The 26,851-nt window shown below is 40.7% G+C and overlaps 2 protein-coding genes across 11 annotated transcripts in view; one reads left to right on the top strand and one right to left on the bottom strand.

Annotated features, from left to right (window-relative positions):
- The window catches only part of BTD (biotinidase), a 46,825-nt gene extending 20,353 nt beyond the window's left edge, over positions 1 to 26,472 (bottom strand). The window contains exon 1 of one of the 5 annotated variants that reach the window (XM_016940009.3): positions 26,166 to 26,472. Coding sequence is in view for 1 of the 5 variants with exons in the window: in XM_003950038.5 (XP_003950087.1) it covers positions 26,043 to 26,092 (50 nt within the window). In the remaining 4 variants the exon portion in view is untranslated. 5 annotated transcript variants of the gene reach the window in all.
- Positions 26,244 to 26,851, top strand: part of HACL1 (2-hydroxyacyl-CoA lyase 1) — a 51,308-nt gene continuing 50,700 nt past the window's right edge. For 5 of the 6 annotated variants that reach the window (XM_063805284.1, XM_063805283.1, XM_016940037.4 and 2 more), the window contains exons 1-2: positions 26,292 to 26,430; positions 26,619 to 26,723. In XM_063805284.1, coding sequence (XP_063661354.1) covers positions 26,350 to 26,430; positions 26,619 to 26,723 — 186 coding nt within the window. In that variant the 5' untranslated portion in view covers positions 26,292 to 26,349. 6 annotated transcript variants of the gene reach the window in all.

The raw sequence follows: 26,851 nt of genomic DNA, 5'->3' as shown, positions 1-26,851 counted from the left end.
AACCTCGGAGGCAGAGATTGCAGTGAGCCGAGATCGTGCCATTGCACTCCAGCCTGGGCAATAAGAGCGAAACTCCATCTCAAAAAACAAAACAAAACAAAACAAAAGAATAAGCCTTAATAGGATAGGCTAGAAACACTGACGCTGGATGATAGTAGAAATTATGAAAGAAACAATTTAAAAAGCTAAAGTAAACCACAGTGCTGGAAATAACACATCAAAGGCCACCTTCTCTCATGCAGAGGCCAAGAGGCATATATTTAGGAGTGGCATAGTCAAAATTACCAAGAGAGGCCAGGCACAGTAACTAATGCCTGTAATCCCAACACTTTGGGAGGGTGAGGCAGGAGGATTGCTTGAGCCCAGGAGGTTGAAACTAGCCTGGGCAACATGGAGAAACACTGTCTCTACCAAAAAAAATTTTTTTAAATTAGCTGGGCATGGTGGCATGCACTTGTAGTCCTAGCTACTCGGAAGGATGAGATGGGAGCATCGCTTGAGCCTGGGAGGCAGGGGTTGCGGTGAGCTGTGATTGCAGGACCCTGTCTTAAGAGGAACAGCAAAAAGCAGGCAAATGGGTCCTGGTGCCGTAGCTTCTGAGAACCTGTGGAGGTGTTCTTGATCCATGCGTGGTGGGAAGCACGGTGAGCCAGCATGCCGTGGCTGCTCAGGGGTGTTCGGTTGGAGGGCAGAGTTCAATCAAGAATGATGGTAACCTTTCCAGATCTGTTCACCAACTTGGCTGTCTTCTTCACCCATGGCATGGCAGATGTGTAGAGAAATGATTAGTATCTCTATCTTTGCCTTTCTTCCTGGAGGCATTGGGCATTTTGGTTTTCTTCTGCTTTGGTCAAATGAGTAACTATTTGCATGCCTTTTTTCCTCTGACAGACGGTTCCAAGTCAGCCATAGCTGCATTCTGGTTCTAACACAAATGCCATTGCCCTGTGCCATCTAGAGTCTCAGTAGGACAGACATATGACTAGCTCCCCTATGTCCTGTAGCTTCTTTTTCTTTTTTCTTTTTTTTTTTTTTTTTGAGACAGGGTCTTGCTCTGTTGCCCAGGCTGGAGTACAGTGGCATGATCATACATAGCTCACAGCAGCCTCAAACTCCTAGGCTCAAGTGATCCCTCCACAACAGCCTCTCAAGTAGCTGGGACTACAGGTGCATGCTACCATGTGTGACTAATTTTTTAATTTTTTGTAGAGATGGGGTCTTGCTATGTGACTCAGGCTAGTCTCGACTCCAGGCCTGAAGCAATCCTCTCACCTAAAGTGCTGGGATTACAGCTGTGAGCCACCATGCCTGGCCTCTGTCCTACAGCTTTACCTGGCATGAGTGTCTGAGTCCTCCAGAGGTGGGGCTCCCTGACGGTGCTGGGAGTACAGGATTGGGTACTGGAGGTTTCAGCGTCTTCCATGATAGTTGTAGGTGCAACATTCCTCAGCATTAGAGGCAAAGCAGAGGATCATCTAGCTCCTTTTGTGAAGAAGTTACTCTTAAAGTAGAAGAAGACTGCTACCCATAGCCAGGATTTCACCCAAATCTATTCTGACCAAAAGCCCACATGCTTTTTAATGCAACCACACTCAAAATAGTGGTGGTGGTGGGGGAGGTTGATTGAATATGATACTGGGATGGCTGAGTAACAACAGGAATAATAGCATCTTAGGCCATACACAAAAATAAACTCAAAATCAGAAGTTGAATATCAAATGTTAGAAAAGCTAGCATAAATTAGAATTAGGTATCAGATACTTGAAACAACTTTCTAAAATTTGGAACAGTTGAAATAAAAGAAGAAACAGATTGACAAATTAAAATGTACATGTAAAAAATAAACATCAAGACAACACTTATAAACAGGCAATGAACAAGAACAGATTTTAACAAGAAAATAAATCATAAACAAACACTTTGGAAGGCTTTGAACTTATATACAAAATAAAAAATTAAAACTGGGCCAGGCGTGGTGGCTCACGCCTGTAATCCCAGCACTTTGGGAGGCCGAGGCAGGCAGATCACGAGGTCAAGAGATCGAGACCATCCTGGCTAACACGGTGAAACCCCATCTCTACTAAAAATACAAAAAATTAGCTGGGCGAGGTGGCGGGTGCCTGTAGTCCCAGCTACTTGGGAGGCCGAGACAGGAGAATTGCTTGAACCCGGGAGGTGGAGATTGCAGTGAGCCGAGATCGCACCACTGCACTCCAACCTGGCATGAGAGTGAGACTCCGTCTCAAAACAAACAGAAAAAACAAAACAAAACAAACAAACAAACAAACAAAAAACAACTCCAGAGGGACCCAGTCTTAGATGGAGGCACCCGCACTTTTGTAGGTTTTACCTCTAGGAGTTCTACCAGGTTCTCACAATGAAGACTGGAGAAAAAAATCCTCCCATGCTTCTGCCAGAGGAAGAGGGAAAGGAAACAAAGCATTCTGGTCTTTAGCAGGCCTCTCCTCGAGAGAAACTATTTTTACCTATTGGGGTTTTATCAAAGCTTAACTGACCTGGGGGAAGGGAAATACCCAACTCTAGCCCCATTCTGTTCCGCCTGAGTGGGGTTGGGGGCTGAGAAGCACTTGTAAAGTTCACAGTCCATAAACACAGGCTCCCTAAAGATCGAGGCCTAATTATAAGACAATAGAACACATTCCCTCCCACCACATTTCAATTAAATGCCTTTTTACTGCAGTTCCTTTACTTAGTACATCGAGTCCAACTTCCAACAAAAAATTACAAGGTATACTAAAAGGTAAAAAATTGAGTTTGAAAACAGAGCAGGCATCAGAACCAGAGTTAGGCCAGGTGCGGTGGCTCATGGCTGTAATCCCAGCACTTAGGGAGGCTAAGGAGCTTAAGGCCAGGAGTTCAAGACCAGCCTGGCCAACATGGCAAAACCCTGTCTTTACTAAAAATACAAAAATTGGCCAGGCTTGGTGGCACACGCCTATAGTCCCAGCTACTTGGGAGGCTGAGGCACGAGAAATGCTGGAACCCAGGAGGCGGAGGTTGCAGTGAGCTGTTATCACACCACTGCACTCCAGCAGTGACAGAGGGAGGTGACAGACGGAGACTTTGTCTCAAAAAACCTCCCAGAAGAACCAGAGTCAGATATGGCAGGGATGTTGTAATTATCAGACTAGCAATTTAAAATAAATATGATGAATATGCCACAGGCTCTACTGAAAAAAAAAAAACAACAGCCAACATGCAAGAACAGATGGGTAATCTAAGCAGGGAGATGGAAATTCTAAGAAAGAATAAAAAAAGAAATGCCTGAGATTAAAAAACACTAACAGAAATGAAGAATCACTTTAATGGATTCATTAGTAGATTGGACATGGCTGAGGAAGGAATCCCTGAGCTTGAGAATATGACAATAGAAATGCCCAAAACTGAAAAGCAAAGAGAAAAAAGACTGAAAAAAAGAAAAAAAATCAACAAACAGTGGACAACAAAAGTTATAAATATGTACAATGGGAATACCAGAAGGAGAAAGAATAGAAGCAATATCTGAGGCAATAATGACTGAGAATTTCCCCAGATTAATATCAGACACTAAACCACAGACCCAGGAAGCTCAGAGAACACCAATCAGGTTAACTGCCAAAAACGAAAATAAAAAATAAAAAAATCTACATGTAGGCAAATCATATTCAAATTACAGAAAAGCAAAGATAAAGAAAAAATCCTGAAAGAAGCCAGAGGGAAAAAACATCTTATCTATAGAGGAGCAAAGATAAGAAAGATATCTGACTTCTCAGAAATCATGTAAACAATAAGACAGTGATGTGAAATATTTAAAGTGTTGAGAGGAAAAAAGTACCAGCCTTGCATTGTGCGTCTGTATTAGTCCATTCTCACACTGCTATAAAGAACTACCTGAAGCTGGGTAATTTATGAAGAAAAGGGGTTTAACTGACTCACAGTTCCACAGGCTGTACAAGAAGCATGGCTGGGAAGCCTCAGGAAACTTAGAATCACGGCAGAAGGGCAAAGGGGAAGCAAGCACATCTTCACATGGTGGCAGAAGATGGAGAGAGCTAAGTGGGAAGTGCTACACACTTTTAAACAACCAGATCTCATGAGAACTCTATCATGACACAACACTAGAGGGATGGTGCTAAACTGTTAGAAACCATCCACATGATCCAATCACCTCCCACCAGGCCACACAATTCAACATGAGATTTGGGTGGGAACACAGAGCCAAACCATATAAACATCCTACAAAATTAACCTTCAAAAGCAGAGAAATAAGATACTTTCAGACAAAATCATGTGACAAAATCACATAAAATGTTCAATTAAAACACCAAAACTCAGAAAAAGACTGGAAGACAAAAACAGGAACAACGAACAAAGGCAGCAAGTAGAAAAAAGTAACAAATATGGTAGATAATAATCCAACTATACCAATAATCACTTTAAAAGTCAATGGTATAAATATATCAATTTGAAACAAGAGATTGTTACAGTAGATAAAAAACATGACTCAACTATATGTTGTCTACAAGAAACCCACTTTATAAAGACACATGTAGATTGTGTAGTAAATGGATGGACATACCATCCTAATAGTAACTGATATGGTTTGGCTGTGTCTCCACCCAAATTTCACCTTGAATTGTAGTAATCCCCATGTATCAAAGGTGGAGCCAGGTGGAGATAATTGAATCATGGGCATGGTTTCCCACATACTGTTCTCATGGTAGTGAATAAGTCTCATGAAATCTGATGGTTTTATAAATGGAAGCTCCTCTGCACAAACTCTCTTGTCTGCTACCATGTAAGACATGCCTTTGCTCCTCATTTGCCTTCTGCCATGATTGTGAAGCCTCCCCAGCCATGTGGAACTGTGAGTCCATTAAACCTCTTTCCTTTATAAATTACCCAGTCTCAGGTATGTCTTTATTAACAGCATGAAAACAGACTAACATAGTCATTAAGAGAAAGCAAGAATAGCTACATAAATTTCAGACAGAGCTGACTTTAGACCAAGGAAAGTTATCAGGATTAAAAAGTGGGTCACAAAATGATAAAGGGGTTAATTCAACAAGAAATAAAAATCCTTAATGTGCATGTGCCAACAATGGAACATCAAAATACATGAGGCAAAAATGGACAGAACTGCAAAGAGAAATAGATGTATCCACTATTATAACTGTAAACTTCAACACCCCTCTATCAGTAATGGATAAAATCCAGAACGCAGAAAATCAGTAAGGACATAGTTGAATTCAGTAGCACCATCAATCAACTGTATACAAGGGACATCTATAGACTACTTCATCTAATAACAGCAAAGTACAGACTCTTCTCAAGCTCACATGGAACATTTACCATGACAAAACACACTGTGAGCCATAAAACACAACTTAACAGATTTAAAAGAGTAGAAATAATACAATATCTGCTCTCAGACCACAGTAGAATTAAACTAAAAATGAATATCATAAATTTAGCAAGAAATACCCAAAATACTTGGAAATAAAACTGCACAGTTTTAAATAACAAATGGGTCAGAAAAGAAATCTCAAGAGAAATGTACAAAAGAATTAAGATATAAGATCAGTAGTCTAAAGTTTTACTTCAAGAAACTAGAAAAAGAAGAGCAACTTAATTCCAAAGTAAGAAGAATGAAAGAAATAATAAACACTAGAATAGAAATCAATGAAATGTAAAGCAGGAGATCAATAGAGAAAAATGAAACTAAATTCTGCTTCTTTGAAAAGATCAAGAAAAATCAATAAGCCTCTAGCCAGGCTAAGAAAAAAAAATAAAGAAGACACATATTACTGACATGAGCAATGAAAGAGGGCACATAACTACAGATCCCATGGACACCGAAAGAATAATAAAGGAATATTATAAACAACTTTATGCCCCAAAATTTGATAACCTAGATGTCAATTTAAGAAACTGATGTCCGGGCACAGTGACTCACGCCTGTAATCCCAGCACTTTGGGAGGCTGAGACAGGTGGATCACCTGAGGTCAGGAGTTTGAGACCAGCCTGGCCAACATGGTGAAACCCCATCTCTACTAAAAATACAAAAATTAGCCAGGCGTGGTGGTGAGCACCTGTAATTCCAGCTACTCAGGAGGCTGAGGCAGGAGAATTGCTTGAACCAGGGAGGCAGAGGTTGCAGTGAGCCAAGATCGCACCATTGCACTCCAGCCTGGGCAACAAGAGCAAAACTCCATCTCAAAGGAAAAAAAAAAGAAAATGTTAACCAATTTCTTAAAAGACAGAATTTGCTAAAACTCACACAAGAAAAACAGACAATCTGAAGAGGCCTATATGTATTAGAGAAATTGAATCAATAATTCATAATCTTTTAAAACAGAGATCACCCAGTCCAGGTGGGTTCATTGGTGAATTCTACCAAACATTCAGAAATAAATTATACCAATTCTCTACTATCTCTTCCAGAAGACAGAAACAGAGGGAATACTTCTTAACTCATTCCATGAGGGCAGCATTACCCCAATACTGAAACAGACAAAGACATTACAAGAAAAGAAAACTACTGTGAGGATTAATTTTAGGTGTCAACTTGAATGGATTAAGGAACACTGTAGAAACCTGGTAAAATGTTACTTTTGGATGTGCTTGTGATCAGCATGAGGAGATGAGTGTGTGAGTCTAAGTGCACTAGGTAAAGATGAGCCACCCTCACAATGTGGGCAGGCACCATCTAATAAGCCAAGAGACAAGAGAGAACAAAAACAGAAAAAGCAAGTGTGTTGATTTATCTGCAGGAGCTGGGATATACCCTTCCTCTCCTGCCCTTGCGTGTTAGAACTCCCTGGCCTGTGGACTCCCTTGCACCAGCAGCCCCCTGGGTTCTCAGGCCTTTGGCCTTGGACTGAGTTATGCCATTGACATTCCAGGGTCTCCAGCTTGCAGATGGCCTGTTATTGGACTTTTCAGCCTCCATAATTGTGTGAGCCAATTCCTCTAATAAATCTCTTTCGTATATCTCTCTCTATATATCCCATTAGCACTGTCTCCCTGTTATGGGAAGTCAGGGACCCTGAATGGAGGGACCAGCTGGAGCTGCGGCAGAGGAACATAAATTGTGAAGATTTCATCTTAATATGGACATTTATCGTTCTCAAGTAACACTTTTATAATTTCTTATGCCTGTCTTTAATCTCTTAATCCTGTTATCTTCGTAAGCTGAAGATGTATGTCACCTCCGGACCACTGTGATAATTGTGCTAACTGTACAAATTGATTGTAAAACATGTGTAGTTGAAAAATATGAAATCAGTGCACCTTGAAAAAGAACAGAATAATAGCGATTTTTATGGAACAAGGGAAGACAACCATAAGGTCTGACTGCCTGTGGGGTTGGGCTAAAAGAGCCACATTTTTCTTCTTGCAGAGAGCCTATAAATGGATGTGCAAGTAGGAAACATATCGCTAAATTCTTTTCCTAGCAAGGAATATTAATATTAATACCCTGGGAAAGGAATGCGTTCCTGGGGGGAGGTCTATAAATGGCCGTTCTGGGAATGTCTGTCTTGTGCAGTTGAGATAAGGACAGAGATAAGTCCTGGTCTCCTGCAGAACCCTCAGGCTTGCTAGGGTTGGGAAAACTCAGCCCTGGTAAATCTGTGGTCAGACTGGTTCTCTGCTCTTGAACCCTGTTTTCTGTTGTTTAAGATGTTTATCAAGACAATACGTGCACCGCTGAACATAGACCATTATCAGTGGTTCTGCTTTTGCCCTTTGCCCGGTGATCTTTGTTGGACCCTTATCAGTGGTTCTGCTTTTGCCCTTTGCCCTGTTCCCTCAGAAGCATGTGATCTTTGTTAGACCCTTATCAGTGGTTCTGCTTTTTGCCCTTTGAAGCATGTGATCTTTGTATCTACTCTCTATTCTTACACTCCCTCCCCTTTTGAAACCCTTAATAAAAACTTGCTGGTCTGAGACTCAGGCAGGCATCATGGTCCTGCTGATATGTGATGTCACCCCTGGCGGCCCAGCTGTAAAATTCCTCTCTTTGTACTGTCTCTCTTTATTTCTCAGCCAGCTGACACTTATGGAAAATAGAACCTACGTTGATATATTGGGGGTGGGTTCTCCCAGTATCTCCCTAGAGAATTCAGACTAATACAACTACAGAGCAATATCTCTCATAAATATAGATGCAATAATCCTTAGCAAAATCCTTAGGTTGGTGCAAAAGTCATTTGCCATTACTTTCAATGGCAAAAACCACAATGACTTTTACACCAACAAATATTAGCAAATTGAATCTAATAATCCATAGAAGAAATTATACACCATGACTAAGTGAGATTTATCTCAGGTATGAAAGGTTGGTTCAATATTTGAAAATCAATTTATGTAATCTATCACATTAACAGGCTAAATAAGAAAGATCACATGGCCTAGGAGGTGGAGGCTGCAGTGAGCTGTGTTTGTACCACTGCACTCCAGCTGGTGTGACAGAGTGAGACCCTGTCTCAAAAAAAGAAAAGAAAATCACATGATTATATCAATAGACGCAGAAAAATAGATGTGAAATAGATGTATTTGACGAAGTACAATACCCATTTGGAATGATAATAACTCTCAGTAAACTATGAATAGAGGGGAACTTCCTCAACTTGATTTAAAAAACCACCTACAGCTAACATCACAGTTAGTGGTGAGAAACTAGAGGCTTTATACAAAGATTGGGAGCAAGGTAATGATGTCCCTTCTTACCACTGCTTTTCAACATCATACCGTAAGTCCTGGCTAATGCAAAAAGCAAAGAAAAGATACGCAAACTGGGAAAGAAGAAATAAAACCGCCTTTGTTCACAGATGAAATTGTCATTGATGTAGAAAATTGGAATGAATTAATAAAAAATATCTGGAACTAATAAGTTATTATACCAATGTTGTAGGATACAAGGTTCATATGCAAACATCAATTTATTTCTCATATATCAGCAAAAAACAGTGGACTTTTAAATTTAAAACATAATACTATTGGCTGGGCACAGTGGCTCACGCCTGTAATCCCAGCACTTTGGGAGGCCGAGGCAGGTGGATCACGAGGTCAGGAGATTGAGACCATCCTGGCTAACATGGTGAAACCCCATCTCTATGAAAAATACAAAACATTAGCCAGGTGTGGTGGCAGGCGTCTGTAGTCCCAGCTACTTGGGAGGCTGAGGCAGGAGAATGGCATGAACCCGGGAGGTGGAGCTTGCAGTGAGCCGAGATCACACCACTGCACTCTAGCCTGGGTGACAGAGTGAGACTCAAAAAAATAAAAAAGAAAAAAAATTTAAAAACCATAATACTATTTATATTTGTACCCTACATATGAAATATTTAGGTATAAATCTTTTAAAAACGTTTAAGGTCTGCATGAAAAAACTACAAAACTCTGTTGAAAGAAATCAAAGCAGCACTAAATAAATGCAGAGACTCAATATTGTTAAGATGTCAGTTCTTGCCAACAACTTGATCTATAGATTCAACACAATCCCAACTGAAATCCCAACAAGTTATTTTGTAGGTATCAACAAACTGATTCTAAACTGTATATGGAGCAGTGGCTTATGCCTGTAAGCTCAGCACTTTAAGAGGCCAAGGCAGGATGATCATTTGAGGCCAGGAGTTTGAGACCACCAGCCTGGGCAAAATAGAGAGACCCCATTCTCTACAAAATGAAAAATAAAATTAAGTTAGCTGGGCAACGCGGTATGTGCCTGTAGTCCTGGCTATTCAGCAGATGGAAGTGGAAGATCACTTGATCCCAGGAGTTCAAGGTTATAGTGAGCTATGATCACGCCACTGCATTCCAGCCTGGATGACAGAGCGAGACCTGTCTCTAAACAAACACATAAAAATAAATTGTATATGGAGAGGTAAAAGATCAAGAATGGCCAATACAATATTGAAGAAGAATGAAGTCAGAACACTCACACTACCAACTTCAAGACATTATAAAACTGTAGTAATCAAGACAACATGATATTTTATCAATTGGCCAAAGAACAGACAAATAGATGGAACAGAATAGAGAATCCAGAAATAGACCCACATAAATACAGTCAACTGGTCTTATTTATTTATTTATTTTACAAATGAGGTCTCGCTATGTTGCCTAGGCTGGACTCAAATTCCTAGGCTCAAGCAATTCTTCTACCTCAGCCTCCTAAAGAAAACTATTGAACTCTACTGAGCAGCTGGGACTACAAGTGTGCACCACTGCACACCAGGCTATAGTTAACTCATCTTTGACAAAGGAGCAAAGGCAATGTGATGGAGCAAAGACAGTCTTTTCAACAAATGGTGCTGGAACAAATGGACACCCACATGTAAAAAACAAATCTAGATAAAGATCTTATACCCTTCACAAGAAGTAACTCAAAACAGATCATAGATCTAAATGTAAAGTACAAAACTATAAAACTCTTAGAAGATAACATAGGAGAATAGCTAGATGACCTTGCATTGGACAAAAAAGAAAGAATTGATACACTGCACTTCACTAAATGTGAAACTTTTGATCTGCAAATGAAACTATCAAGAAAAGAAGAAGATAAGCTACAGACTGAGAGAAAATATTTGGAAAAGATTTATCAGATAAAGGAATGTTATCCAAAATATCAAAGAACTGTTAAAACTCAACAATAAGAAAGTAAACAACTTGATTAAAAAATAGGCAAAAGGCCGGGCATGGTGGCTCACGCCTGTAATCCCAGCACTTTGGGAGGCCAAGGCAGGCAGATCATGAGGTCAAGAGGTTAAGACCATCCTAGCCAACATAGTGAAACCCCCATCTCTACTAAAAATACAAAAAATTAGCTGGGTGTGGTGGCTCATGCCTGTAGTCCCAGCTACTCGGGAGGCTGAGGCTGGAGAATTGCTTGAACCCAGGAGGTGGAGGTTGCAGTGAGCCGAGATTGCACCACTGCACTCCAGCCTGGGTGACAGAGTGAGACTCAAAAAAAAAATACATAAATAAAATAAAATAAGCAAAAGATCTGAACAGACATCTCACAAAGGAAGATACACAAATAGCAATACACTTATGAAAAGATGCTCAGCATCATATGTCATAAGGGAATTGCAAATTAAAAATTAGATACCACTATGCACCTATTAGAATAGTCAAAATCCAAAACACTAACAAGACTAAATGCTTAGTTTAGTGAAAGGAAAAAAACAAAACTTTTTTTTTTTGCAGATGAAGTCTCGTTCTTGTCCCCTATGCTGGAGTACAATGGTGCGATCTTGGCTCACTGCAACCTCCATCTCCCAGGTTCAAGCAATTCTCCTGCCTCAGCCACCCGAGTAGCTGGGATTACAGGCGCCTGCCACCACGACCGGCTAATTTTTGTATTTTTAGTAGAGACAGGGTTTCTCTATTTTGGTCAGGTTTGTCTCGAACTCCTGACCTCAGGTGATCCGCCCGCCTCAGCCTCCCAAAATTGCTGGGATTACAGGTGTGAGCCATCGCGCCCGGCCCAAAACAATTTTTAAAAAGACCAAATGCTGTTGAGAATATAGAGCAACAGGAAGTGTGATTCATTGTTGATGGGAACACAAAATGATCCAACCACTTTGGAAGACGGCTTGGCATTTTCTTACAAAATGAAGCATACTCTTATCATATGATTCAGCAATCGTATTCTTTGTATTTACCCAAAGGAGTAGAAAACTTATGTCTCCAAAAAAACTGCACAGGAGTGTTTATAGCAGTGTTTTTCATAGTTACCAAAACTTGGAAGCAATCAAGATATTCTTCAGTAGGTGAATGGATTAATAAAGTGTGATACATTCAGACAATGGAATATTATTCAGTGCTAAAAAGAAATGAGCTATCAAGCCATGAAAAGATATGGAGGAACCTTAGATGTATATTACTAAAGGAAAGAAACCAATCTGTAAAAGCTACATACTGTATGATTCCAATATGTAACATTTCCAGTGGTGGAAAAAGCAAAATTGCAGAGATGGTAAAATGATCAGTGGTTGCCAAGGGTTAAGGGAGAAAGAAGTGAATCCTAATGTAAACTATGGACTTCATGTTATAATAATGTGTCAATGCAGGTTCATTGATTATAACAAACATACCATTCTAGTCTGGGATATTGATAACAGGGAAGGCTATGCATGTATCAGGACAGGGAGTATATGTAAACTTTCTGTACTTTCTGCTCAATTTTACTGTGAGCATAAAACTTCTCCTTTAAAAAAAGCATTTAAAAAATAAAAACTAAAAACAAGTAACTGAAAACTGGAGTGGTGAGGTGATACTGGAACATGTCCCAATCTTGATATCCAAGGGGTTTAGATTTTAAAGACCATGAAGGACAGAAAGACAAGATGTGGAGGTTGGAGTGGGATCTGTGCATATAGCTAGGAACCTTAAGGAATGATTCCTTTATTGAAAGGATGGACACAAACAAATATCTGCCTGCCTGCCAAAGTAACTACCTGATGTAGAAACTTGTACATCTCATCTTGGGCTCTGAGCAGGGGAAAATAGTACTCCTTGAAAGTCATAACCAACATAATCAAAGGTTTTCCTTATGTGGGTTCATGATTCAAAAACTCACAACATACATGACCCAGGTAACTCTATGCCAAGAAATGAGCACAAAGTGATTTTGAGATGTTATCAGTCCTAAGATGCCTGGAAAAGCCTATCCACATACTCTCTTCTTGAAGATTGAGTGTCCTGGGTTGAAGAACAAGGTAAACAAGAGCTCAAAATTCAAAATTACAAAACACACAAGGAAGCAAATATTATGCAAGAAAGTTAAAGAATACAGCAAAATCAGGCCCCCAACAACTTCATATGGAAGGATTACTAGTGAAAATTTTCAAATAAGTACACTGAAGTTGATTAAAGAAGTACTCAGAGGACTCTAAAACAGGTAAAAGAATAAGATATTGTTGGCTGGGAGTGGTGGCTCATGCCTGTAATCCCAGCACTTTGGAAGGCCAAGGCAGGAAGATAACTTGAGCCCAGGAGTTGGAGGCCAGCATGGGCAACATGGCAAAACCCCATCTCTACAAAAAATACAAAAATTAGCTGTGTGTGGTGGTGCACGCCTGTAGTCCCAGCTACTTGGGTGGCTAAGGTAGGGCGATTGCTTGAGCTCAGAGGCGGAGGTGGCAGTGAGCTGAGATCACACCACTACACTCTAGCCTGGGTAATAGAGAGAGACTCTGTGTCAAAAAAAAAAAAAAAAAAAAAGATATTGTCAAAACCAAATGGAGACATTTTGTGGCATGGCTGTTAAAATCTTTAAAAAATTTGTTTAGAATGTACCACAGAGATGACAAAAGGGAAAAAAAGAAGATGAGACATGGAAGACATACATGATGTTCCATGATATTTCTAATTGGAATTTCAGAAGGGGAAAATAGAGTCTGGGTGCAATGGCTCATGCCTGTAATCCCAACACTTTGGAGGTCAAGATGAGAGGATCACTTGAGGCCAGGAATTCAAGACCAGCCTGGGCAATATAATCTCTACAAAAAGTAAAAAAGTATTAGCTGGGCATGGTGGTGTACACCTGTGGTCCCAGCATCTCAAGAGGCTGAGGTGGTAGGATTGCTTGAGCCCAGGAGTTTAAGGCTGCAGTGGGCTACGGCTGTGCCACTGTACTCCAGCTTGGGCGACAGAGCAAGACCTTGACTTAAAAAAAAAAAAAAAAGAAAGAAAGAAAGAGGGAGAAAATACATAAAATGACACATGACACATTACACGTTTGAAGGTATAATAGGTGAGAATTTTAATAATAAAATACAGAAATCCATAGATTCAAGACAACCAAAAAGAAATCTATACACAACATAAAGAAACCAGAACACGAAATATTTGAAGAAGAAAAAAATCTTAGACGCAACCAGAGGGAAGAGAGATTGCCTTCAAAGATATGGTGATTTGAAAACAGCAGACTTTTCAAGAGTAACAATAGAAGTAAGAAAACAAAATCTTCAATGTGCTAAGAAAAAATAACTGTGAACCAGAATGGCCTTGTTCACACATAAACCTCCTACAGTAGAGGAAATCTCACTCAAAAATGAGTAAATAAAAAGCTCAAGATCTTTTGAAAGATACTATACGAAAACAAAGGTTATACCCCAGAAAATTGCCACAACACAAATAAAAACTGTGACAAAACATTCTGCCACGAGTGAAAAAAAACTGCTTATATTAAATAAAAGCACAAAATAGACCAAGAGAATTAAAAGATGAAAGGGAAAAAGGGGAGAAGGGGAGGAAAGGAGGAGAAGAGGAGAAGGTAAGAAGGGGGAAGAGGGAAGAAGAGAGAGGGGAGAAGGGAGTGGGGAATAGAAAGCTGGGAGACAGATGAAATATTATCTGGCAGGGCTCAGGAAAGAAGCAGAAGAAAAAATTAAAACATCAAGAAATTATGGCAAAGATAGAAAGAGCAAAAGAAATCAGATGATGCTGTAAATAAATAAGCAACATGAATGGAAATACAGAATTGAAAAGGAGTCCACAGAAAATGATAGACAGGGAGAACAGTGAACGAGATCCATCATATGCATAATTGGAAAATGCATAAAAGAAAAAAATAATGTGTGGCGGACACACCCTAAGGTGACTCCTTGTATAATCCTCTTTTCTTGAGTGCAGGTGGAAATTGTGCTCTGTTACTAGCCAATAGAATATGACAAAGGTGAAGGGCTTTCACATATGCAGTTAAAATCCCAAGCCAGTTAATCTAGTTAATCAAAAGAGATTACCCTGGTGGGTCTGAGTTAATCAGGTCTTTAAAAAAAGAACTGGGGTGCTCCAAGATTTCAGACACACTCTCTCCCCGTCTGACCTTGAAGAAGCAAGCCACCATGAATACTACAACTGCAAGGAAATTCATTCTTTCAACGATCAGTTGAATTTGGAAGAAAACTCAGCCTCAGATGAGACCATGAGGCCAGCTGACAACTTCACTTGTAGCCTTGTGAGATGCTGACCAGAGGATCCAGTAAAACTATGCTCAGACTCCTGACACATAGAGACTTTGAGATAATAAATGGGTCTTGTTTTAAGCTGCTGAATAGGTCGTAGGGTAAATTTTTATACAACAATAGACAACATATAATGAAGCAAAAAAAAAAAAATTAAAGATGTAATTGAAGAAAACTCACCAGAAATAAAAGCATATTTCAATTTATAGCTTGAAAAGAGACAGCAAAACTCAAGAAAGAAAGGAACAGAACATCAACATCGGCAGATAGCCTAGCAAAATTCTTGATCTTCAAAGATAAAGTAAGAATCATTTGGGAAGCTAAATAAAAAGATCAAGGGTATTTATTAGGGGCAAAATAATCAGGCTGTCCTCAGACTTTACTACAATAACATCAATGCCAGTAAAAGCCTATAGAATCCTTCCAGAAAATAAAATATAAGCCAGAAATTATATATTATGCCAACCAATGGTTGAAGTAAAGAAAAAAACCAGATAATAGGTATGAAAATATAAGAACTCAGGGACTATTATTCTCATCAGTCTCATCAGCCTTCTTTGAAAAAATGCATAGAGGGTAATCTTCGGCCAATTAAGAGGTGAATGGAAAAACTGGCAAGAGCCTTGAATGTAAAATAAACATGAGGATTATATTTATAGAACACAGTGCAAATGTTATTAACTCTGGCAATGTAGAAATTGTAAAACTAACAAAAGGTGGTAACAGTGAGGAAAAGAGTAATGCCATGCTCAAGAAAGCAAAAGGAAGGAAATAAAAATAAGAGTGGAAATTAAATTAGAAAACAGAAAAATGAGAGAATGAATAAGTATGTCCAAGGAGTTGTTGTTTAGAGAAAAAAAAAGGTAAAGACAAATGATCGGCTAGCCTAATTAAGAAAAAAAGGGGAAACAAATATACAAAACAAAGAGAAATCTATAAATGCAGAAGAATTTTTTTTAAAAAAGAATAATCACCTCATTCAATCCTATATTGATAAGCCAGAAAATTTAGACGAGTAGTTTCCTAGAAAAAGAATACATTATTTGTTTTTTCTTTTTTTTTTTTTTGAGACTGTCTCACGCCATCACCCAGGCTGGAGTGCAGTGGTGCAATCTCAGCTCACTGCAACCTCTGCCTCCTGGATTCAAGCAATCCTTGTGCCTCAGCCTCCAGAGTAGCTGGGACTGAAAAATATATTTTTACCAAAACTTCAGATAAAAGAAAAAACTAAACCATGCCAACAATCATAGAAGAAATAGTTATCAAACAATCATTCCCTCCCATTCTCCACCCTCAAAACAGGCCCAAATAGTTTCTAGAAGAATTCTTTCTAACTATAAAGGAAAAAATAATCCTAATGCTACTCAATGTGTGCAAGAATATAGTAAAAGAAGGCATTTTTTTCTTATGAAGTGATAAAAATCTGATAATAAAACCTGACAAAGGCAAGAGTCATGTAGGACCCAGGATCCCTCTCTTTCTGGGCCTAACTTCTTGGCATGTAGCTTCCATTTTCAGAGTCATCTTGTGGTTCCAAAATGACTTCTACAACTCCAATTATCATGTTGTACAGAGGAAGAGTACAGAGGGTACTTGCCAGTTTCATCAGCTTTCCTAAAAGCCCTGCCCAGTGACTCCTATTTAAATTGCTTTGGCCCATGTGTGGACGCGTGACCACTCCTAGCTACAAGGAAGGCTGGGCAATGTAAACTACATTATCACCTTGAATAAAATCAGGATTTTTTCAGGTAAAATACAGGTGGCCCAGTTAAATTTAACTTTCAGATAAATATGTTGGAACATACTTACACTAAAAAAAATTATGCATTGTTCATCTGAAGTTCAAATTCAACTGGGAGTTTTGGAGTCCTGTTTTTTTTTTTTTTCTAAATCTGACAACATTACCCATGAGGGATCAAGTAACCATGACCCTGACTTTTATAGTCATCACTTCTTTGTTTTTAAAAATAGCTTTATCACCCAATGTGCATCCCTAGACACTGTAGTTTAGTCTTGTCCATTAAAAAATACCCTATCGTTTAAATCTCTTTTAATCTAAAGGTTCCTCTTCCATCCCCTCTAGTTGCTTAAAACTAATATAATAAACAAGATGGCTTCAAAAGAATGAAGTCCAGGGACTACTTGTCCTACCAACATCAAGACTTATTTTAAAAACACAGAAATTAAGATAGTGTGGGATTGGTGTTAGGATAGGAAAAGAACAGAGAGTACAGAAATACTCCCATAAATATGCGAGCTTGACATTCCACAGAGGGGAAATTATGTATCACTGGGATGAGAATGAACTATATTATGAATGGTGCTTGGACAACTGGATGTTATGGTAAATTGACTATAAAAAAGGCCAGCAATTGCTCCCCTCTCTGTATCCATGTCCCATTATCATGTAACTCGAATGCCTTTAACTTAGAGTCTGAGCCCAGCCACATAACTTGCTTTGGCTAATGAGATGTTAGCAAACACCGCACGTAGAGGCTTGTACAATGAGGCTCATTCCCTTTTGCAACCTGCTGCCATCGAATGAAGAAGTCCAGCTAGCCTGCTGTGTGGTAGAGCTATGTGGCTCACTGGCAATATGCCTGCTATCCCAGTGGACAACCAGCTAACCTCCAGGGGCTGAGTGACTCAGTTCACTGGCAACTGACCACAGATACATGGGTGAGCCCAGTTGAGCCCAGCCTCATAGGAATATATGTTAAATAAATGGTGGTTCTTTTAAGCCACTAAGTTTTGGGGTGGTTAATTACACAGCAAATCTAATTGACATATTATATGGATTCTTACTTCTCAACAAACAAAAATCAATTCCAGGTAGAGACTTAAATATGAAAAATAAAACTTTACACTTTTTGATATAGAAAAAAATCTTCATAACCTCAGGTTACAAAAAGTTTTCTTTAGCAAGTTACCAAAAAAATAAAAAAATAAAAAAAAAATAAGGAAGACCAGTTGTCAAATGTGACTACAAAAAAAACCCTTTATACCTCTAAAATCACTATTAACAAAGTTAAAAGACAAATAATTAGCATTCAGAATACATAAAGGCCATCTACAAATCAAAAAGCAAAAGATAATCCAATAAGGAAATGTGCAACAGATGTAAACAGGTAATTCACAGAAAAAGAAACACGCATGGCCAATATATATATACAAATATAACTTAACCTCATTTGTAGTCAGAGAAATGGAACTGAGAAGCCATTTCACATTTAAAAATTTTTAAAGCTCCACAGTTGAGACTATGGAGAAAGGGTAGCTCTCATACACAAATGTTGGGAGTATAAATTGGTACAATACTTTGGAGATCAAATGATGATGACCTCCACCTCGATATATATGTAGAAACTCTCACACATGTGCACAAGAAGGAAACATGCAAGAATTTCAGAGCACACTGTTTCCAAAAAAACTAAAAATGACCAAATATCCATCATCTAAAGAATGGATAATGTGGGAACTATAAACACCAAATTCAAGATAGTGGTTACCTCTGTAGGACAGGAAAGGAGGTATAATGGGGAAAGGACACACAGGGGTTTCATTATATTTGTGATGTATTTCTTAAGCCAGGGGCTGGGTACATGGGTGTATATTAATCTCTGATCCTATTCATGTGTCTGAAAGATGTCATAAATGTTAAATGTATTTTTTTTGAAGTGAAAAGAATAAATCACAGCTAAGCTCCAAAGAAGAACTCAAACGTTATGATGTAAAAAGAAGTTTAAGGGCTTAAGTTCATCATGAAGATGTCCCCAGTTCAACCCCCAAACCCTGGGAATCACTCAGAGATTCTTCCCTAGAGATAAATCTTGGTTTTGCTGACATGGAGAATAGATTATTATCAAAACAAAGCAATAAAGTACAAATTAAAAAGTTAAAGGAAAGGGCTGTAATGAATGCTAATGGCAGAAGAAGCAAGTGAAAACAGAAAATATTTCAACACTAGTACCATATTACATGGGTGATAGCTGCTTGCCTACCCTGTGGGACACTCCCCCGAGTATGGAATTCCATCATACGGAGAAATACTATGATTTCTTTCTTTTTTTTTTTTTTTTTGAGACGGAGTCTCGCTCTGTCGCCAGGCTGGAGTGCAGGGGCGCAATCTCGGCTCACTGCAACCTCCAACTCCTGGGTTCAAGTGATTCTCCTGCCTCAGCCTCCCCGGTCGCTGGGATTACAGGCGCACATCACCACGCCCAGCTAATTTTTGTATTTTTAGTAGAGACGGGGTTTCACCATGTTGGCCAGGATGGTGTCAATCTACTGACCTCGTGATCCGCCTGCCTTGGCCTCCCAAAGTGTTGGGATTACAGGTGTGAGCCACCGCACTGACCTATATTTTGATTTCTAAGCCATTTGAGATAAATCTCTTACATCCTCATAGCACAACATACAGTTGTCACTATTTCCTGGTGCATTTTACACAAGTAAACGTCCTCGTCAGTGATGTAATGACTGCTGCTGTCAAACTATCTCAAATGTTCTTAAAAAAAAAAAAAAACAAAAAAACCCAAAACCCATAATGGATGAACATAAAGCTAAAACAAGGGAACAACATTCCTTCTGTTTTCTTCCCACAGCACTCCCTTCAAAGTTCCAGGTCTCCCTGGCATTAAAATGTAGAGTAAAGGCACAGGGCTTGCCAGCCCAAGCCAAAGGCAGGAATCCAAGCTTTCTCTAGGTCACAGGGTACCTGGGAAAACTCCCAGTGTCTGTCAGCTGGCATCAGGCACAGGGAGTTTTTATTATCAAGCTTTTTTATTAATGAGTTATTATTGATATCAATCCTCAGCTCAATAATAAAGTTGCTTTTCACTGGGTTTGTTTCAAGCCTGTTGCTGAGCTTTGGTACTCTGAAGTCCACAGATTTAACGAGAAGCAAAGAAAATCAATTTAACCCACTTTATTCAAAGAACCTTTTCATTACATTATTTTACTTCCTATGTTGACATATTTCCTACAACACATTTCCGGCTGTACAGTTTTTGCATTGCTATAAAAAATAGTGTTCTACATAGATTCCTTTTTTTGTTGTTTCCGCCTTTTTATTTTTAAGATATTCAGTATCAGTTTTATCTTATGTCAGGCAATTTCATTTTTAGCTTCTATAATGTATCACAAATGACCTTGATTCATTTCCTCATTTGATAAGTAAACATTTCACATTTTGATAATACATTTGTGAGAATACTTAATCACAAGTTCAGCTAGTGTTATGCTTTAAAATAATCACAAGGATTTTTAGTGTCCTTGTTAGTATACGGAAATTAAAATGCACTATCCCAATTTGGGGGCTTTAAGAGTTACTGCCTGTAGAAGCTGCAGTCTTTAGAGAATAAATTGTCTCCAGGCACTATATTTGCAATTCTTACTAAATTACCTGGTTGCCTGGATATCTCCTTGGCCCAGAGAGAAGAAAACCACCAATTTGCTCTTTTTCATAATCTCAAATCCAGAACCTACAAATAGAGTAATTGGTATGCAGATTCTTTGATGACTAGCTCTGCTCTTTGGAGAGCATGTTATGAGTATTTTAGCCTTTTCTTTTAAAAAGGTTAGATTTATTCATCCTTTGACTTCCTCCCACCAATCAGTAAATAAGCAAAAACAAGTAACATTTCAGTAAAATATCCAACAAATAAAATTTTATACCTATTGCCAATGAAAGTAATAAAGAATGTGGATAGTCCTTATGGAGTATGCACAGAGGGCCTCTGAGAAATTACAAAAGAATCCTGGAATCCTGTCAGGGGTATCCAATCTTTTGGCTTCCCTGGGCCACACTGGAAAAAGAAGAATTGTCTTGGGCCATACATAAAATACACTAACACAAATGATAACTGATGAGCTAAAAAAAAAACCAAAAACAACAACAAAAAAAAGGGTCAGTGCATAAATCTCATAATGTTTTAAGAAAGTTTATGAATTTGTGTTGGGCCGCATTCAAAGCCGTCCTGGGCCAAGGGTTGGACAAGCTGGCTGTAATTACAATTGGATTGCAAAGGACTTGCTCCTTGGCCCTGTTAATCCAGTGAGCCAGAACTCAAATCACTTCTTTCTGCTGAATCATCAAGCCCAAGTTAACAATTGAACACTGCATCCTGAACTGAAAGGTGCAAAGGTGAAAGCAAGTTTAAACAATTCCAATGATTTTTCTCTTTGTTAAATGGCAGAAACCAACCAGTTGAGTATTTATCCTTTTGCAAAACCAGTTAACTGAATTCCAGTTATTTGTTCCAATTCAGAGTTCAGTTTTCATTGCACTTCATACTGAGTGGTTCTGTCACTGTTTCTTTTGACACAGAAGTAGGCCTGGTGAACTGACTACCATCGATACAGCTTGTTCTGTCAATGTCAAATCAGTCTTGAACCTGTCAATCCAAATTAATCAACAGTATTACTTTGGTGACAGGCAATCATATGTTTAATTAGTAACTCATGCTTCTGGCATGAAAACAGAGCTAGGGTTCTCAACTCTGGGCTGCAAAGCAAAATCAGGTAGCAGCTTTTAAAAAATACAGGTGCCTGACTTGTCCTAAGATGCTGATTCAGGAGATCTGGGGTAGGGCCCAAGTAACTATTTGGAAAAAGCTTTCCAAGTGACTCTAATGCAACAGGGGCAGAGACTGTCACAAAAGGTACTGATATAAATAATACATGATGGAAGGGGAAGTCTGTACTTCTTCAACAAGGACAGGAGGCATTGTGTCAAGGACTACTCAAAGTGCAAAGATGATTTCACATCTTTTTTTTTTTTTTTTTTTGAGACAGGGTCTCGCTCTGTCACCCAGGCTAGAGTACAGTGGTGCAATCTTGGTTTACTGCAACATCTACCTCCCTGGCTCACACGATTCTCCCACCTCAGTCTCCCGAATAGCTGGGATTACAGGCATGTGCCACCACACCCGGATAATTTTTGTATTTTAGCAGAGATGGGGTTTCACCACGTTGGCCAGGCTGGCCTCGAACTCCTGACCTCAGATGATCTGCCCACCTCGGCCTCCCAAAGTGCTGGGATTACAGGCATGAGCCATTGTGCCCAGCCCGTTTCACATCTTTCTGGAATGTCAATTTTACTTGACAGGTAAGGAGTTTAAAATGTCATTTTTATTTTGGGTGGTGATTTCATAGATATATATATATAACTGTCAAAACTCATCTAACTAACATTTAAAATCTGGACATTGAATTGTATCTTTATTATACCTCAATAAATGTCATTTTAAAATTAATATATGGATACATTCTAGAGTATAATGCAAAATCTGCATTTTCTTTTTAGATACACTCTGAGACTTGAAAGACGTCACCCTCTGAGATGGGTCCCTGATATGGTTTGGTTATGTCCCCACTCAAATCTCATCTTGAATTATAGCTCCCATAACCCCTACATATCATGAGCAGTACCTGGTGGGAGGTAACTGAATCACTGGGGAGGGTTTTTCCCATGCTGTTCTTGTGATAGCAAATAAGTCTCAAGCTGTGATGGTTTTATAAATGGGAGTTTCCCTGCACACACTCTCTTGCCTGTCACCATGTAAGACGTGTCTTTGCTCCTCCTTCATCTTCCACCATGATTGTGACGTCTCTCCAGCCATGTGGAACTGTGAATCTATTAAACCTCTTTTTCTTTATAAATTACCCAGTTTTGGGTATTTCTTCATAGCAGTATGAAAATGGACTAACACAGAAAATTGGTAATGCAGAGAGTGGGGCACTACTGTAAAGACAGCCGAAACTGTGGAAATAACTTTGGAACTGGGTAACTGGCAGAAGTTGGAACAGTTTGGAGGGCTCAGAAGAAGATAGGAAAATGTGGGAAAGTCTGGAACTTCCTGGAGACTTGGAGGGCTCAGAAGACAGGAAAATGTGGGAAAGTTTGGAACCTCCTAGAGACTTATTAAATGGCTTTGACCAAAATGCTGATAGTGATATGGACAATAAAATTCAGGCTGAGGTGGTTTCTGATGGAGATGAGGAACTTATTCAGAGTTGGAGTAAAGGTCACTCTTGCTATGCAAAGAGACTAGTGGCATTTTGCCCCTGTCCTAGAGATCTGTGGAACTTTGAACTTGAGAGAGATGATTTAGGGTAACTGGCAGAATAAATTTCTAAATGGCAAAGTGTTCCAGAGGAAGCAGAGCATACAAATTTGAAAAATCTGCAGACTGACGATGCAGTAGAAAATAAAAACCCATTTTCTAGGGAGAAATTCAAGCTGGCAGCAGAAATTTGCATAGGTAATAAGAAGCCAACTATTAATCACCTAGACAATGGGGAAAATGTCTCCAGGGCATGTCAGAGACCTTCACAACAGGCCCTCCCATCACAGGCCCAGAAACCTAGGAGGAAAAATGGTTTCATGGGTCAGGTCCAGGGTCCCCCTGCTGTTTGCAGCCTAGGGACTTGGTGTCCTGCATCCCAGCCATGCCAGCCATGGCTAAAAAGGGCCAATGTACAGCTCAGGCCTGGCTTCAGACGGTGCAAGCCTGAAGTCTTGGCAGCTTCCACATGGTGTTGAGCCTGCAGGTGCACAGAAGTCAAAAATTGAGGTTTAGGAACCTCTGCCTAGATTTCAGAGGATGTATGGAAATGCCTGGATGTCCAGGCAGAAGCTTGTTGCAGGGGTAGAGCCCTCATAGAGAACCTCTGCTAGGGCAGTGTGGAAGGGAAATGTGGGGTGGGAGCCCCCATACAGAGTCCCTACTGGGGCACTGCTGGTGGAACTGTGAGAAGAGGGTCACCGTCCTCCAGACCCCAGAATGGTAGATCCACTGACCACTTGCACCATGTGCCTAGAAAAGCTGCACGCACTCAATATTAGCCTGTGAAAGCAGCTGGGAGAGGGGATTGTAGCCTGTAAAGCCACAAAGGCAGAGCTGCCCAAGGCTGTGGGAGCCCACCTCTTGCATCAGCATGATCTGGCTGTGAGATACGAAGTCAAAATGATCGAAAGATCATTTTGGAGCTTTAATATTTGACTGCCCTGCCAGATTTTGGACTTGCATGGGGGCTTTAGCCCCTTTGTCTTGGCCAATTTCTCCCATTTGGAACAGGTATATTTACCTCACTCCTGTACCCCCATTGTATCTAGGAAGTAACTAGCTTGCTTTTATTTATTTATTTTTAAATTTAATTTTATTATTTTTTTTGAGACAGAGTCTCGATCTGCCCCCCAGGCTGGAGTGCAGTGGCCCGATCTCAGCTCACTGCAAGCTCTGCCTCCCGGATTCACACCATTCTCCTGCCTCAGCCTCCCGAGTAGCTGGGATTACAGGCACCTGCCACCATGCCCGCCTAATTTTTTGTATTTTTAGTAGAGACAGGGTTTCACCGTGTTGACCAGGATGGTCTCCATCTCTTGACCTCATGATCTGCCCGCCTAGGCCTCCCAAAGTGCTGGGATTACAGGTGTGAGCCACTGCGCCCAGCCACTAGGTTGCTTTTGATTTTACAGGCTCATAGGCGGAAGGGACTTGCCTTGTCTCAGATGAAACTCTGGCCTGTGGACTTTCGAGTTAATGCTGAAATGAGTTAAGACTTTGGGGGACTGTTGGGAAGGCATGATTGGTTTTGAAATGTGAGGATATGATATTTGGGAGGGGCCAGGGGCAGAACAGTTTGGCTGTATCCTCACCCAAATCTCATCTTGAATTATAGCTCCCATCATCCCCACATGTGGTGAGAGGGACCCAGTGGGAAGTAACTGAATCATGGGGAGGGGATTTTTCCCATGCTGTTCTTATGATAGTAAGTCTCATGAGATCTGATGGTTTTATAAAGGGCAATTCCCCTGCACACGCTCTCTTGCCTGCCACCATGTAAGACACGCCTTTGCTCCTCCTTCACCTTCTGCCATGATTGTGAGGCCTCCGTAGCCATTTGGAACTGTGAGACCATTAAACCTCTTTTTCTTTATAAATTACCCAGTTTTGGGTATTTCTTTATAGCAGTATGAAAATGGACTAACACAGTCCACATATGCAGGGTGGCAACCACTTCACTCTCCTCTGCTTGGGGTGGGGTTGAGGGGTTGAGAAAAAGAGGGGAAGACCTTTTGAAAAGACCCAGGACTACAGTTTGAAAATGTCTGGGCTTAGAAATCGTTTCACTTCCAGTGCTTCTCATTCATTTCACTACCCATGACCCACTCCCCTCTCATCTCTTTACTGTCCACTTACCACTGTTCTTTTTGCTTAAAATGACTCCAAATTCTCAAAAAATTAAAAGTTCCACTGTTTATTACAATTGGAAATTTTATGTTTATTGTCACTTAGCAGAGGGTCTAATGACTCCAAGGCAGTAGTTTCAGATATTGCACATTGCAAACGATTTTCACACAAAAATGTTTTAAAAGGCTATCGGGTGCAGGGCTGGTTGTAGGTAGGGACCCAACCTAAGAATTATGAAACGCCATAGTTCCTAATTTTGGAAAGATAATAGCGGAGAGTAATACGGATTAGTAGCAAGGGCTGGAGAAAACAGTGCTCTATACTACCTTCAAGGTGCTCTTTTCATCGCTTGTGACCCAATGGCTGAATAGTGGGTAGGAAACAGGATTCAGGATCTCAAGCACGGTCTGGATCTACTGACTCAGCGTCATTTTATCTCTTGCTGGGGTACACATCTGCTTCTGGATTTAAGTAACGTGCGCTACAATAATTTAAGGACTATAAAACCACAAGGTTATGAGAGCGTAAACCACAAAGCGTGTAAGTAAATGCCTAGAAAACGCAACGCGGTAGCACAGCAGCAATGCACATAGAGCCCCAGCAAAGGACGCGCACCGGGCTTCCCAGCTCCCGGCAGCCTTTGCGCAGCCCTCCCCCCCCCCGTCCAACTGGGCGCCTGGGGCGGGGTCTGGACCGCACGCCCTTACCACGCCCCCTCCGTGCCGCACCACGCCCCTCTGTACCTGCTCTTAGCGCGCCTTCCGCCCCGAATATGCGCATGCGCCACTCTCCCTTTACGGCCCCGAAAACGCTCCAGCTGGCCGACTCGGAGACAATGGCGAGAGGCCTCAGAGTTCGGCTTCTTACCTGCTTTGCATAGGCAGCAATCTCCTGCTAGTCCCGCCTCCCCCTGGCATTCTGGCGCGCGAATGGAGGAGCCGAGAAGAGAGCGCAGTTCTGATTGGAGAACGCGCGTGTTTACATTCTCACCTCTCCCGGGAAGTGGACGAATTTAGACCGCCTCTTCCTTCCCGTTGTTTAAGGCAGTTGGTTGCCCTCCTGTCCGTCAGAGGTGCAGTCCCAGAGGTGGCGTGCCGCCGACTTTGCGTTTGCCTTGCTGGGTGATTCCGCTTGTTTGCCGCCTGCGTGAGTGCTTAGAGCTTTTCGGTGGAAGATGCCGGACAGTAACTTCGCAGAGCGCAGCGAGGAGCAGGTGTCTGGTGCTAAAGTCATCGCTCAGGCCCTGAAAACGCAAGTACGATGGACCTTCCTGGAATGAAAGGCTCCTACGGAAGCTGGCGGGGACCGCGATGTTGTCTTGGAGACGAGTAGAAATGGGCGATGGGGGTCGGGGGGTTTTCCTTTTAGCGCCCGGGAGGGAGGGAAGGATGTGGCGATATGGTGGGGCCTTGGGAGTTTACTCCCCTGTTCTTCGTCCCTCAGGATGTGGAGTACATATTTGGCATCGTAGGCATCCCAGTGACCGAAATCGCCATTGCTGCCCAGCAGCTAGGCATCAAGTACATCGGGATGAGGAATGAGCAGGCGGTGAGTATGGACTCAGGTGGCTGAATGCGTTACTGGGAATGATCAATAATAGCGGTAGGTATGCACTGCAAACAACCAGATAGCGCTTACCACTCTTCTGCTACTTTACATATATCATATCAATCACT

The sequence above is a fragment of the Pan troglodytes genome, chromosome 2 (assembly GCF_028858775.2).
Source record: "Pan troglodytes isolate AG18354 chromosome 2, NHGRI_mPanTro3-v2.0_pri, whole genome shotgun sequence".
Lineage (NCBI taxonomy): Eukaryota > Metazoa > Chordata > Mammalia > Primates > Hominidae > Pan > Pan troglodytes.
This window is presented reverse-complemented; position numbering and strand designations above follow the sequence as displayed.